Here is a 16,120-nt window from a genome sequence, read left to right on the forward strand (position 1 = left end):
TGAAACATTAAGCCTGTAATCTGAAATTATTCCAAGATTTAATGCTTTCATTGTTAAATGAATAATAATAAATAATTTTATTATAAATAATAAAATAAAAGCTTGCTAATTTTGAAAAAAAATTTTGAAGTTTCTCTAAATGTTGAACCTGTTATTTTAATAAGCAAAAGCAAACAGATTTTTGGATCCCAATCTAAACTGCTAATATAACCATTTTTCCTTAATGGGTGCTAATTTGTATCACATGAAATACTGCATTTTAGCCAGTAGTTCCCCCAATGCAACTCAAATACAAGTGCATGTGGAAACGAAATTATTTCTCGTTCATATGTCCTGGGAAGTCACAAAGTTAGGCAAATTCAAGAGGTGGAGAAGCTTTCAATTAATAACAAGAATATACGTCTGTATTACTTACATACAGGAGCTGGTCCCCACCCAGTTCCACTTACCTGTTCAGCTGCTTCAGGTGCAATCTGACTCTGGAATAAAGGCACAGCAAATTGTATCTTTTTGGGACTGTTGGGCTCCATGACAATGATGAGAATTAGAGATGTGAAGGGCTCAGAAAGACTAACGCCAGGTGGTGTCTGGGATGTGTTTCCTCAGGCGCACTCCACCCCGCTACAGAATGCTTCGTAATAAATAGCTGTAATTCTAGAGAAAGCAAGTGAAGATGCCGAGGTCTGAGTAACTCCCTTCTTCAACATCCACAGTGATGCCTGGCTTGCCTGTTCCCCCACCAATCCCTTAGATCCTCTCAGCACAATGCAGAAACGAACTGTAAGCTAATTGTGTGCCTCTTCAGTAATATACACATGCCAAGCATTCAGTCAGCAGCTAATTGAAAATGCAATGCTAGCCTTGAAGGACCTGCTGCCCCGGGATTTGAAAGAAAGGCTCTATCCACTGTACATTACTAACCGGCTGCTCAAAAGTGCAATGTAAGCTCCCTCTGAGTATTGCAGGGATGGGCCATTCATTATTGATGAACATAAAGCAGTGAGTTTTTAGAGTTGGGGGCAGGGTTTGGGTATAGGATCATTTCATTTCTCTTGGAGAACCTTATCCGTCAGACACCTTTGTTATTTCACATCCAACTACCAAATTGATGAATTGCCATGGAGGGTAAGCCACAACCAATAATATCAGCTATATTTATGCTGTGAGATCTGGTTAGGTAAGACTGATCATGGAATGCAGAGCGTCTGTGGTGGAGTGAGGACAACATTGCCCTCAGGACTGAGCAGATCTCAGTTCAACTTCTATCCCTACCACTAACAAGCTCTGTGGCCTCAAGCAAATCAGAGGCTATATCTAGGCCGCCATACTTTCCTCAGACAAACAAGGAGATTGGACGTAGTGACCTTTAAGCTCCTGTTCTGTTCCAGCATTCTATAATTGTAGTCCGCAGTTTTCATTAGAGTGGAAAGTATTGGACAGCTAAATTTAGCAAATGGCTTGAAAGTCACGGCTGCTGCAATGACCTCTTTTATTTCCTGGTGGAGCCAGTTATATCCTCTGATATGGAAGAATACAGAAGTGACTAGAAGACATTAGTGGAAACCTAATGGGATCCAGCATTGTGATTTGTTGCCAATAGTGGGGATATATGTAACCAAAGGTCTTAGGGGAAAAAAGTGTAAAAGGGGAAATCTTCAGAATGATAGAGGAGGATGATTATATTGGCTAGTGGTGAAGGTAGAGGGGGCCACTGGCCTGCTCTTCACATCTGTTAATATCTAAGGAGAGGCAATAGCACAGCCAGATGGCTTCATGCATTCAACTCCTTTTGCAAAGGAAGGCTGAAAATGAAGCTGCTTTAATAGGAGAAAGAACTTCTCTACTTCTTTATTTGAAAGATAGTGTTTGATGAATGCTAGACTTATATATATATATATACATATATATTTTTTTTCTTTACATATTCATTCCCACTGTATGTGTGTGTGTGGGCAGAACCTTATTCAATGCCTAGACTATGCAACTGTATTTTTTTTTATGTTTCAAGTTTTTTATTTATTTTCTTACATCTTTATTGGAGTATAATTGCTTTACAATGGTGTGTTAGTTTCTGCTTTATAACAAAGTGAATCAGTTATACATATACATATGTTCCCATATCTCTTCCCTCTTGAGTCTCCCTCCCTCCCACCCTCCCTATCCCACCCCTCTAGGTGGTCACATAGCACTGAGTTGATCTCCCTGTGCTATGCGGCTGCTTCCCACTTACTATCTATTTTACGTTTGGTAGTGTATATATGTCCATGCCACTCTCTCACTTTGTCCCAGCTTACCCTTTCCCCTCCCCATATCCTCAAGTCCATTCTTTAGTAGGTCTGCATCTTTATTCCTGTCTTACCCCTAGGTTCTTCGTGACATTTTTTTTTCGTAGATTCCATATATGTGTGTTAGCATATGGTATTTGTCTTTCTCTTTCTGACTTACTTCATTCTGTTTGACAGACTCTAGGTCCATCCACCTCACTACAAATAACTCAATTTCCTTTCTTTTTATGGCTGAGTATTATTCCATTGTATATATGTGCCACATCTTCTTATATCCATTCATCCAATGATGGACACTTAGGTTGTTTCCATCTTCTGGCTATTGTAAATAGAGCTGCAATGAACATTTTGGTACATGACTCTTTTTGAATTATGGTTTCCTCAGGGTATATGCCCAGTAGTGGGATTGCTGGGTCATATGGTAGTTCTATTTTTAGTTTTTTAAGGAACCTCCATACTGTTCTCCATAGTCACTGTACCAATTCACATTCCCACCAGCAGTGCAAGAGGGTTCCCTTTTCTCCACACCCTCTCCAGCATTTATAGTTTCTAGATTTTTTGATGATGGCCATTCTGACCGGTGTGAGATGATATCTCATTGTAGTTTTGATTTGCATTTATTTAATGATTAATGATGTTGAGCATTCTTTCATGTGTTTGTTGGCACTCTGTATATCGTCTTTGGAGAAATGTTTATTTAGGTCTTCTGCCCATTTTTGGATTGGGTTGTTTGTTTTTAGTTATTGAGCTGCATGAGCTGCCTGTAAATTTTGCAGATTCATCCTTTGTCAGTTGCTTCATTTGCAAATATTTTCTCCCATTCTGAGGGTTGTCTTTTGGTCTTGTTTATGGTTTCCTTTGCTGTGCAAAAGCTGTGAAGTTTCATTAGGTCCCATTTGTTTATTTTTGTTTTTATTTCCATTTCTTTAGGAGGTGGGTCAAAAAGGATCTTGTTGTGATTTATGTCATAGAGTGTTCTGCCTATGTTTTCCTCTAAGAGTTTGGTAGTTTCTGGCCTTACATTTAGGTCTTTAATCCATTATGAGTTTACTTTTGTGTGTGGTGTTAGGGAGTGTTCTAATCTCGTGTTTCTACATGTACCTGTCCAGTTTTCCCAGCACCAATTATTGAAAAGGCTGTCCTTTCTCCACTGTACATTCCTGCCTCTTTTATCAAAGATAAGGTGAACATATGTGCGTGGGTTCATCTCTGGGCCTTCTATGCTGTTCCATTGATCTATATTTCTGTTTTTGTGCCAGTACCATACTGTCTTGATTACTGTAGCTTTGTAGTATAGTCTGAAGTCAGGGAGCCTGATTTCTCCAGCTCCGTTTTTCGTTCTCAAGATTGCTTTGGCTATTCGGGGTCTTTTGTGTTTCCATACAAATTGTGAAATTTTTTGTTCTAGTTCTGTGAAAAATGCCAGTGGTAGTTTGATAGGGATTGCATTGAATCTGTAGATTGCTTTGGGTAGTAGAGTCATTTTCACAATGTTCATTCTTCCAATACAAGAACACGGTATATCTCTCCATCTATTTGTATCATCTTTAATTTCTTTCATCAGTGCCTTATAATTTTCTGCATATAGGTCTTTTGTCTCCTTAGGTAGGATTATTCCTAGATATTTTATTCTTTTTGTTGCAATGGTAAATGGGAGTGTTTTCTTGATTCCACTTTCAGATTTTTCATCATTAGTGTACAGGAATGCAAGAGATTTCTGTGCATTAATTTTGTGTCCTGCTACTTTACCAAATTCTTTGATTAGCTCTAGTATATTTAGGATTCTCTATGTATAGTATCATGTCATCTGCAAACGGTGACAGCTTTACTTCTTCTTTTCCGATTTGGATTCCTTTTATTTCCTTTTCTTCTCTGATTGCTGTGGCTAAAATTTCCACAACTATGTTGAATAAGAGTGGTGAGAGTGGGCAACCTTGTCTTGTTCCTGATCTTAGTGGAAATGCTTTCAGTTTTTCACCATTGAGGACGATGTTGGCTGTGGATTTGTCATATATGGCCTTTATTATGTTGAGGAAAGTTCCCTCTATGCCTACTTTCTGCAGGGTTTTTATCATAAATGGGTGTTGAATTTTGTCGAAAGCTTTCTCTGCATCTACTGAGAGAACCATATGGTTTTTCTCCTTCAATTTGTTAATATGGTGTATCACATTGATTGATTTGCGTATATTGAAGAATCCTTGCATTCCTGGAATAAACCCCCTTGATCATGGTGTATGCTACTTTTAATGTGCTGTTGGATTCTGTTTGCTAGTATTTTGTTGAGGATTTTTGCATCTATGTTCATCAGTGATATTGGCCTGTAGTTTTCTTTCTTTGTGACATCCTTGTCTGGTGTTGGTATCAGGTTGATGGTGGCCTCGTAGAATGAGTTTGGGAGTGTTCCTCCCTCTGCTATATTTTGGAAGAGTTTGAGAAGGATAGGTGTTAGCTCTTCTCTAAATGTTTGATAGAATTCGCCTGTGAAGCCATCTGGTCCTGGGCTTTTGTTTGTTGGAAGATTTTTAATCACAGTTTCAATTTCAGTGCTTGTGATTGGTCTGTTCATATTTTCTATTTCTTCCTGAATCAGTCTTGGCAGGTTGTGCATTTCTAAGAATTTGTCCATTTCTTCCAGGTTTTCCATTTTATTGGCATGGAGTTGCTTGTAGTAATCTCTCATGATCTTTTGTATTTCTGCAGTGTCAGTTGTTACTTCTCCTTTTTCATTTCTAATTCTATTGATTTGAGTCTTCTCCCTTTTTTTCTTGATGAGTCTGGCTAGTGGTTTATCAATTTCGTTTATCTTCTCAAAGAACCGGCTTTTAGTTTTATTGATCTTTGCTATCGTTTCCTTCATTTCTTTTTCATTTTTTTCTGATCTGATCTTTATGATTTCTTTCTTTCTGCTAACTTTGGGGGTTTTTTTTGTTCTTCTTTTTCTAATTGCTTTAGGTGCAAGGTTAGGTGGTTTATTCGAGATGTTTCCTGTTTCTTAAGGTAGGATTGTATTGCTATAAACTTCCCTCTTAGAACTGCTTATGCTGCATCCCATAGGTTTTGGGTTGTTGTGTCTCCATTTTCATTTGTTTCTAGGTATTTTTTGATTTCCTCTTTGGTTTCTTCAGTGATCACTTCATTATTAAGTAGTGTATTGTTTAGCCTCCATGTGTTTGTATTTTTTACAGCTATTTTCCTGTAATTGATATCTAGTCTCATAGCGTTGTGGTCAGAAAAGATACTTGATACAATTTCAATTTTCTTAAATTTACCAGGGCTTGATTTGTGACCCAAGATATGATCCATCCTGGAGAATGTTCCATGAGCACTTGAGAAAACAGTATATTCTGTTGTTTTTGGATGGAATGTCCTATAAATATCAATTAAGTCCACCTTGTTTAATGTATCATTTAAAGGTTGTGTTTCCTTATTTATTTTCATTTTGGATGATCTGTCCATTGGTGAAAGTGGGATGTTAAAGTCCACTACTATGATTGTGTTACTCTCGATTTCCCCTTTTTTTGGGGTATGGGGGCCTCTCACTTTTGTGGCCTCTCCTGTTGCAGAGCACAAGCTCTGGACGCGCAGGCTCAGCGGCCATGGCTCATGGGCCCAACCGCTCCACGGCATGTGGCATCTTCCCAGACCGGGGCACGAACCCGTGTCCCCTGCATCAGCAGGCGGACTTTCAACCACTGCACCACCAGGGAATTCCCGATTTCCCCTTTTATGGCTGTTAGTATTTGCCTTATGTATTGAGGTGCTCCTATGTTGGGTGCATAAATATTTACAATTGTTATATCTTCTTCTTGGATCAATCCCTTGATCATTATGTAGTTTCCTTCTTTGTCTCTTGTAATAGTCTTTATTTTAAAGTCTATTTTGTCTGATATGAGAATTGCTACTCCAGCTTTCTTTTGGTTTCCATTTGCATGGAATATCTTTTTCCATCCCCTCGCTTTCAGTCTGTATGTGTCTCTAGGTCTAAAGTGGGTCTCTTGTAGACAGCATATATATGGGTCTTGTTTTTGTATCCATTCAGCCAGTCTGTGTCTTTTGGTGGGAGCATTTAATCCATTTACATTGAAGGTAATTCTTGATATGTATGTTCCTATTCCCATTTTCTTAATTGTTTTGGGTTTGTTATTGTAGGTCTTTTCCTTCTCTTGTGTTTCTTGCCTAGAGAAGATCCTTTAGCATTTGTTGTAAAACTGGTTTGGTGGTGCTGAACTCTCTCAGCTTTTCCTTGTCTGTAAAGGTTTTAATTTCTCCATCAAATCTGAATGAGATCCTTGCTGGGTAGAGTAATCTTGGTTGTAGGTTTTTCTCCTTCATCACTTTAAATATGTCCTGCCAATCCCTTCTGGCTTGCAGAGTTTCTGCTGAAAGATCAGCTGTTAACCTTATGGGGATTCCCTTGTGTGTTATTTGTTGTTTTTCCCTTGCTGCTTTTAATATGTTTTCTTTGTATTTAATTTTTGACAGTTTAATTAATATGTGTCTTGGCGTGTTTCACCTTGGATTTACCCTGTATGGGACTCTCTGTGCTTCCTGGACTTGATTAACTATTTCCTTTCCCATATTAGGGAAGTTTTCAACTATAATCTCTTCAAATATTTTCTCAGTCCCTTTCTTTTTCTCTTCTTCTTCTGGAACCCCTATGATTCGAATGTTGGTGCATTTAATGTTGTCCCAGAGGTCTCTGAGACTGCCCTAAGTTATTTTCATTCTTTTTTCTTTATTCTGCTCTGCAGTAGTTATTTTCACTATTTTATCTTCCAGGTCACTTATCCATTCTTCTACCTCAGTTATTCTGCTATTGATCCCTTCTAGAGTATTTTTAATTTCATTTATTGTGTTGTTCATCGTTGCTTGTTTCCTCTTTAGTTCTTCTAGGTCCTTGTTAAATGTTTCTTGCATTTTCTCTATTCTGTTTCCAAGATTTTGGATCATCTTTACTATCATTATTCTGAATTCTTTTTCAGGTAGACTGCCTATTTTCTCTTCATTTGTTAGGTCTGGTGGGTTTTTAACTTGCTCGTTCATCTGCTGTGTGTTTTTCTGTCTTCTCATTTTGCTTATCTTACTGTGTTTGGGGTCTCCTTTTTGCAGGCTGCAGGTTCGTAGTTCCCGTTGTTTTTGGTGTCTGTCCCCAGTGGCTAAAGTTGGCTCAGTGGGTTGTGTAGGCTTCCTCATGGAGGGGACTAGTGCCTGTGTTCTGGTGGATGAGGCTGGATCTTGTCTTTTTGGTGGGCAGGTGTACGTCTGGTGGTGTGTTTTGGGGTGTCTGTGGATTTATTATGATTTTAGGCAGCCTCTCCTCTAATGGGTGGGGTTGTGTTCCTGTCTTGCTAGTTGTTTGGGATAGGGTGTCCAGCACTGTAGCTTGCTGGTCGTTGAGTGAAGCTGGGTGCTGGTGTTGAGATGGAGATCTCTGGGAGATTTTCGCCATTTGATATTACGTGGAGCTGGGAGGTGTCTTGTGGACCACTGTCCTGAAGTTGGCTCTCGCACCTCAGAGGCACAGCACTGACTCCTGGCTGCAGCACCAAGAGCCTTTCATCCACACGGCTCAGAATAAAAGGGAGAAAAAGTAGAAAGAAAGAAAGAGGAAAAAAATAAAGTAAGATAAAATAAAGTTATTAAAATAAAAAATATTAAGAAAAAAAATTTTTTAAGTAAAAAAAAAAAAAAAACTGACGGATAGAACCCTAAGACAAATGGTAGAAGCAAAGCTATACAGACAAAATCTCACACAGAAGCATACACATACACACTCACAAAAAGAGGAAAAGGGGAAAAAAATAATAAATCTTGCTCTGAAAGTCCACCTCCTCAATTTGGGATGATTCGTTGTCTATTCATGTATTCCACTGATGCAGGGTACATCAAGTGTATTGTGGAGCTTTAATCTGCTGCTTCTGAGGCTGCTGGGAGGGATTTCCCTTTCTCTTGTTTACACAGCTTCCGGGGCTCAGCTTTGGATTTGGCCCCGCCTCTGCGTGTAGGTCGCTGGAGGGCGTCTGTTCTTTGCTCAGACAGGACGGGGTTAAATGAGCCGCTGCTTCGGGGGCTCTGGCTCACTCAGGCCGGGGGAGGGAGAGGTACGAAGTGCGGGGCGAGCCTGCGGCGGCAGAGGCCAGCGTGACATTACACCAGCCTGAGGCGCGCCATGTGTTCTCCCAGGGAAGTTGTCCCTGGATCACGGGACTCTGGCAGTGGCGGTCTGCACAGGATCCATGGAAGGTAGGTGTGGATAGTGACCTGTGCTCGCACACAGGCTTCTTGGTGGCCGCAGCAGCAGCCTTAGCGTCCCATGCCTGTCTCTGGGGTCTGCGCTGTTAACCACGGCTCGCGCCCGTTTCTGGAGCTCCTTTAAGCAGCGTTCTTAATTCCCTCTCCTCGCGCACCAGGAAACAAAGAGGGAAGAAAAAGTCTCTTGCCTCTGCGGCAGGTCCAGACTTTTCCCCGGACTCCCTCCCGGCCAGCCGTGGTGCACTAACCCCCTGCATGCTGTGTTCACGCCACCAACCCCAGTCCTCACCCTGTGCTCCAGCCACCGACGCCCCGAGCCTCAGCTCCCAGCCCCGCCCGCCCCAGCAGGTGAGCAGACAAGCCTCTCGGGCTGGTGAGCGCTGGTCGGCCCTGATCCTCTGTGCAGGAATCTCTCCGCTTTGCCCCCCGCACCCCTGTGGCTGCGCTCTCCTCTGCGGCTTCGAAGCTTTCCCCCTCCGCCACCCACAGTCTCCGCCCGCGAAGGGGCTTCCTAGTGTGTTGGAACCTTTCCTCCTTCACAGCTCCCTCCCACTGGTGCAGGTCCCGTCGCTATCCTTTTGTCTCTGTTTATTCTTTTTTCTTTGGCCCTACCCAGATATGTGGGGAGTTTCTTGCCTTTTGGGAGGTCTGAGGTCTTCTGTCAGCGTGCAGTAGGTGTTCTGTAGGAGTTGTTCCACGTGTAGATGTATTTCTGATGTATCTGTGGGGAGGAAGGTGGTCTCCGCGTCTTACTCTTCCGCCATCTTCCCCCTCTTAGACTTTTTAATATATTTTTGGATTTAGCTAATACATTTAGACATTGACTACTGTTCCAGGTATTTACAAATAAAGTTTTCTTTATTTTATTTTTTTAAATTTTGAGTCCATACCCAAGACTCCATTTTAATGATTTAAGTATGCAACGTTCTGTTGAAAGAGTATAGAAAGTAATATGCATTATTCAAATAGTTTTCTATACCCTCTGGGGAAAAAGCAAATGAAAATGTGGATGTGAAAGCACTTTCAGTTGGAGAACAGTGCTGACCAGAAAGAAATCTTGTGATGGGTTCATCTTTGTAGTGTAAAAAGGAAACATAAATTACACTGTGTGTAACAGTTTACAAAAGTTCTCAGAATGAAAATCTGAATTGATATCATTAAAGGAGTTATTTCTCTAAATATTTCTTCAAATTACATGTAAGGAAAACAAGATCACTTCTAGTGAGCAATTAATGCAAAACTTCATTTAGTGTAGTAATTAAGAGCATGCACTTTAAAGCCTTGAGTTCAAATCCTGGCTCTGCTACTTAGTTTATCAAGGTGGGCAGTAAGAGAATTTCCTTCTTGTGAAGTTTAGATGAATTAAAATGAATTTATTTAAAATGAGTTTTTAAAAGAGCTCATTACAAGGCCAGCACATCATAACCACTAAGTAAAAGATTCCTAGGTTTTTCAAAAGGCTGAAAATACAATTTTAATCTGGCTTACAAGGAATCTCTACCTATTTAGAATAATTGGATACCAGTTAGAACAATAGGTGACAAAGTGAAATACCACATATGCATTATGGTATAAACATCAATAAAATGATTCTCATTAACTAATTCTCTGTTTTGAATAGTTTGGCGAGAAATAATGTCGTAAATAGTATTGACTGTCTAGACCCTTTCTTCATCAGGCCAGCTCCTGTGCATACTTCAGGCCTCAGCTGAGTATCACTGCCTCTGGGTAGCTTTCATAGATCTCCTCCCACCCACGTTGGATTTAGAGCCACCTCTTCTGTGTTCCCAAAGCACCCAGAATACCTCTACTTAGTGCAATAACTACTGGTCTGTCTTTTAACTGTTTAGCATTTTCAGTGCCACTCATTCACACAGCAAGTGTTTGTTGAGAAGATACTACAACCTACTCCATGCCAGGCCTTTTGCTATGGCATTGGAGGAGAGATTGTGTTAAAGGCATCTGAGGTTCTTTTAAAGCTAAATTGTTATTCTGAGAATCGCTTAGAATGTAACTTGAATTTGAAATAATCTAAACATTTTTAAACGGGGAGTATAATTATGGTAAATATTAGGTGTATATTTTTTCTCCCTGTTAGAGATAATTGTAATAATTAACCCTTACATGACACTATGTGCCAGGCACAATTCTAAGTGCTTTATCTGCATTAACTTATTGAATACAGTATTCATAACAACCCTTTGAGGTAGGTACTACTGCCATCCTTAATTTGAAATGAAGAAACTGAGAATCAGAGAATTTAGGTAATTTGCCCAGCATCATCCAGGTAACATGTGGCAGAGCCGGCATTCAAATGCAGGCAATTTTGCTTCAAGCCTGGGCTTTAATCACGATGGCTACTATCATATAAGGGCCCAGAGAGAAGTCCATGCAAGGCACCAGAATCTCTACAGTGGTTAGATGTTCTAACCGCAAGAGTCCCATGGTGAAAGACCTTCAGGTGACATGACATATGAATAAAAGGAAAAGAGATAGCATGATTACAGGGTACAAATAATCATGATCTTATATTTCAAATTATAAATCAACATAGAATTGAGAATCTAGAGTTCGATGTTATGTCACGAAGCTGACTTGAAAGAAGGCAGCTTTCCTTTTTCTTAATATAATGGGTGCTATCATTAAAGATTTAAAAAGCTTTCTAGAATAAGCGATAATTACAGTTTCTCTTCAAGATAAGTGATACTATGAGTAGAGAAGGTAAAACATCAGGACAATAGGCCATTAGGCCTTCCTAATTTTACTCTATAATATCTGTCTGACCCTATTTTCCACAGCTCCTCAAGACCCCCATTTGGCTACACTTTACCCCACAGCTAGCCTTTCTGTGGCCTTCTCTGCCTTCCTGGGAAGCTCTCCTTTTATCCAAATTGATTCATACTCCAACTCCACCTCCTTAAAAAGGCACCCTCAAATTCTCCAGACAGGAGGAATCACTCCCTTTTTTCCTCTCCTGGTATTTAATGACATGTAGTTTTATGTTATTCTCTACAAATTTCCTTTGGCCTCCCCTCCTAGACAGCAAATCCTTTTGTATCCTATCTTAATATAAACAGAACAAGCAAGATGTTGGGGATCTAGTAGCTTCCAAATAACTCCACTTAGGCTTCATCTGTCATATGGTCAGGAAACAAGGTGTTGCAATATACTTGAATTTTCCCTGGTCTATAGCTCATGCTTTTAAGCACTACACCTTGCTTTTATTTGAATATTTTAAGGGGCACTTGAAAATGTATTCCATATTTTCATGCCTTTTAAAGGAGTATATATCAAACATAAGTTGTTTTTTTTCCTTACTTTTTAGCATTCATATAAATGACAGTTGTTGTACTCTGTGATATACAGAGATGCCATCTGAAGCTATTGATATTTCTTGCTGTCTTAATTGGCTGCAAATTCCATAAATACATAGTACTTATAACTGTTTTAAAGTTTTTGTCTGATGAGTACCAACAGTCATTTTTAAAATTGTCACTTGCCTTAGTCCATTCAGGCTGCTCTAACGAAATACCAGAGACTGGGTGTCTTATAAACAAAAAACGTTATTTCTTACAGTCTGGAGTCTGTAACCAATAGAATACAGAGGACATGATGATACATGACTGCACAGTCGAGATCATAAAAGGCTGTACTAATTCTGCTTAGTTCTCTTGCAACACTTACTGTCTTGTGCCTCCATCTGGGAATGCTTCCACCTAGACACCAGCCACCACACTGTGAAGAAACCAAAGCCACAGGGAGGATACATGTAAGCGCTCTGGTCGACGTTTATATTTTTGTACGTGATGTGAGAAAAATGTTTGGAAGAATCTGTTCTGAGTTGTTGCTAGGGATTATCTCTGGGAGGTAGGATTATATGTCACATCTTCACTCTTTACGTTTTTCTATTTTATACAACAGGCAGGTATTCAGTTTGTAATAAAAAAGTAGCTTCCAGAATAACAAAGAGAATTTCTTAAGTAATACTTTCTGTAAAAGATCTTAATTTTCACACATAAAAAGATTGTTTTCACTCTCCCTTAAATTAGAGAGATTGAAATGGAATAGTTTTTTAAAAAACATGTTTTATCTTTTAATTAAGGACAGTCTTCTTTGGATGAGATCATTATTTTCATAAAAATATTGAATTTACCTCACCTATTAAATGCAAAAAAAATTACATAACACTCTTATATTTACCTATAACAACAATATTACAGGAAAGACTGCAGGTACACAAAGGGCCTTTCAATATACTTGCTGATATATGCAATATAATGCATAGGCGCTCCAATAATAATCGGAAAAAATCAGGAGAATCTTTGTTTTCTTGGAATTTCCTTGAAAAATAGCTATTATTTTCTTGGTAGCCTTATTCATTCTCTAAGCCATGGATGACAAATGGAATATAACCTTACTTTTACAGTTACATAATTAAAACAGCATGAAAGGAAGGTGAGAGAAAGAGAGGGAATTAACAGGGCAGTAAATGAAGCTCCTTAGACTTTAAGGAACCTCACGTCTTTTACTCAGAAGCAACGTTCAAAATATAAATGGTATTAAGTACTACAAAATGTGATCAGGCAAAGTATGAAGTAGGTTATGGTAATACTTGTCAATGAGATAAGACTTGAAGGAACAAGTTCTTTCCAAGTCCTTTCCAGTCTTACTTTTTTAGATGTTTTTCAAAAAAGAAACTTGAATAGACAACACATTTTGAAGAAAACAAAATAGGCAACAAATAACTCTCCAGCTAATAGCCCAACTGTAGTTTAATTCTTTAAAATCTGTCATCAAATGCCAGATAGTTGCAAGATTTTAGATACAGAATTTTTCGAAGCAGGGTTTGGTGAGTCACCTAAGATCGGTGACTTGTGGTTATATAATTGATGTCAGACACAATTTGATAGTCATCAGAATTTTGGTAGACTCCTAAACCCTTTCATCCGTATTACAGATATCAGGAAAAGCATTTTGTGTACTACCTTATTGAGAGACTATTTTAAATGATCGAAGAAGACAGGAAAAGACTACACTCCTATTACAATGAAGCACTTTACTTTAAAACACGTGTAACCTTTTAAAGGGTACTCAGGCATAGCTAGTGGAAGATTACCAGGTAGATCCCAGCCAGCTGCTGCCACCGCCTTAATTCTGATCCCTGGGGACCAGTGAGAATTCTGATTCATTGTTCTTAGATTAGGGGCTTCTTCCAACCCAACACTGACCTTCTGTTGGTGCTTTGGTCTATCTCCCCCTCACTCCTTCATGCTTGTACTGTCTCAAATAGTTTCTTACAACCCTGGGGCACAAACAGAAAATATGAGTTCCCCAGAGAAGTTCCAGGAAGGGCCACCCTGTGTGTAAGGTTGTGATTGAGATGTTTCGGGTTTATCTTAATTCTAGAAGAATCCCATCTCAGAGTGGACAGCAAATCTTTATACAAGAATCCCATCTCAGAGTGGACAGCAAATCTTTATGCAAGAATCCCATCTCAGAGTGGACAGAAAATCTTTATGACCACAGTCTTTTCCAATTACAATTTGTGACAAAAACAGAAGTTTTTTTTTCCACCTAACTTCTGTGATGATGTAGAAAAGCAGATAAGATTTTTCATTTAATGTTTGGTTGTTCGGGGAAATGTTTTAATAACGTCTTCTGCTCAACTCATTTGTACCTGCGAAGATTCTCAGAGTAATCCAATTTGAAATGTATACTTGTTTCCCCCACTATTGGAAAGTAGAGTGTTCCTATGAAAGTCTTCATAAGCTGAAATGATCTAAAGTAAAGAAGCAATTACCATCAATTTATATAAGAACATTTTTTAGCATTCCCAGACACCCAAAATAACCTATTAAATCATACCAAATAATGCATAAAAAAATTTATTTCATGCACTACGATTGACGTGCTTAATTACATCCATTTTTATGATAAGCGTAACAGCCCTATGAGCTCTCTTAGGCTTTTGTGATATCTTAGGACACATTTTGCTAAGGGATGCACAAAATAAATCGAGATAAAACACAGATGCTCAAACACAGTTCAAAGCCATGGAGGCTTGATGCTGAGATGCTGAGTGTAGTTCCTAGGGAAGGAGCTTGGTGTCATTCTCTCTGCTCAGGGTGCGCGCTGCTGCTGTGATGGTACTCTGCAAAACAAACGTTGAACTCTGATTTCGCTTTTCGCCTATTTTCGTAGAAGCGAAAATCCTCTTTGGATTTCTTTTGGTTATCGAAAACATGTATAATACTAATAATGTAGGTCTTGAAGAGAAGCAGAGTGGTATAAAACCGATCCTTCAGGTAGTGGGGTAAACCTGTGTACCGCTGAGTTATATCAAGTATGAAATATTCTCAGAGTGTAATGGTACGTATGTTATTTTAATTAATGTTAGACAACCTTGGATTGTCTAATATTAGCCCTTTCCCACACAAATCCAATCTCTTGGATATTTAGGAGATTGCTTAAAAGGCAAGATACAGGGAAGACCGAAGGCAAATGTCTACATAAGACACAAATTGATTCATCAATCCCCAGAAACAGAAAGCTGGTGTTCATAGTAATTGATTTGACAAGCTTCTCAAAATCTTTTTTAAAGAAAACGGGGTATGATTTTAAATGAAGTATACATGTGATTTGTAAGTTTTATACAATATAGATGTCAGTGAGGCTATGGTATTAAATGAATGAATACTATATTCATATTGAGTATATTTTTAATTTTTCAAGAAATATATTTGATTAGAACATCTCTAGAAGGAAGCCAGTTATTTTCTGTACTCTCAATGTCAGAAAAAGATCTGCTTTGCCAAAAACCCCTTTTCTTCTGACATATACCTCAAGAAATGATTAGTTTAAACTGGCACTTTTAACGCTCGTCATTTTGCCTTTTTTATCATCATTATAAAACTTGACAAATGCTCTTCTTTAACTACTTTTTCTGCTCACCTGCACACTTCCTATGTAAAATGCATTTACATATTTAGTATTTTATATATGTTCTTTTTGTTCCAACTTCCATTTACACAAAAATAGGTTCTTTATGAGACGACTGCAACTTTCAGCTTCATGTTGTTGCAATTAGCAATCTTCTGGTTCTAAGTAGACTCTAAAAAGGAATGTGATCCATTCTTGAGTGTTTGCCCAAGTTTCTGTGTGCAACTTAGGCTTATTCATATCCACAAATAATCTTAAATAATGGAACATTAAAAACTAGAATAATTTACTGATCAAGATGAGTCATTTCCAGTAAAAGCAAACCTCTTTGTAAGAACATGAAACCTGTATTGAATTTCTCAGGGTGTTTGCCATAGTTTCTTGGTCATGTTGGTCTGTAGTGACTCTGGTCTGGTCTGCAAGTCAGAGTTGCCTATTGATCACATTTATTTCACAGCAACCTATTATGGGGATCGTCAGTACTGTCCCATAGTATGTGTTTCTTGAGAGTTTAAAATATTATAAACCTTTTTTTTATGATTCCCTAGACACCTAGTTTTAAAAGTATATGACTCATCACACTGCTTGTGTAAGATATGCACAATGATTTTGAAAGCAAAGAGATCATTCTTAATTCAGAAAGA

General features: G+C 38.7%; 1 protein-coding gene across 2 annotated transcripts in view; it reads right to left on the minus strand.

Moving 5' to 3' along the window:
* PPP1R1C (protein phosphatase 1 regulatory inhibitor subunit 1C) overlaps positions 1-530 on the minus strand; it is a 129,438-nt gene extending 128,908 nt beyond the window's left edge. For both annotated transcript variants that reach the window (XM_019931476.2, XM_019931475.1), the window contains exon 1: positions 450-530. In XM_019931476.2, coding sequence (XP_019787035.1) covers positions 450-530 — 81 coding nt within the window. The remainder of the gene's footprint in view (positions 1-449) is intronic.
* Between the last annotated feature and the right edge of the window lie 15,590 nt (positions 531-16,120).

Source organism: Tursiops truncatus, chromosome 7 (assembly GCF_011762595.2).
Source record: "Tursiops truncatus isolate mTurTru1 chromosome 7, mTurTru1.mat.Y, whole genome shotgun sequence".
Taxonomy (NCBI): domain Eukaryota; kingdom Metazoa; phylum Chordata; class Mammalia; order Artiodactyla; family Delphinidae; genus Tursiops; species Tursiops truncatus.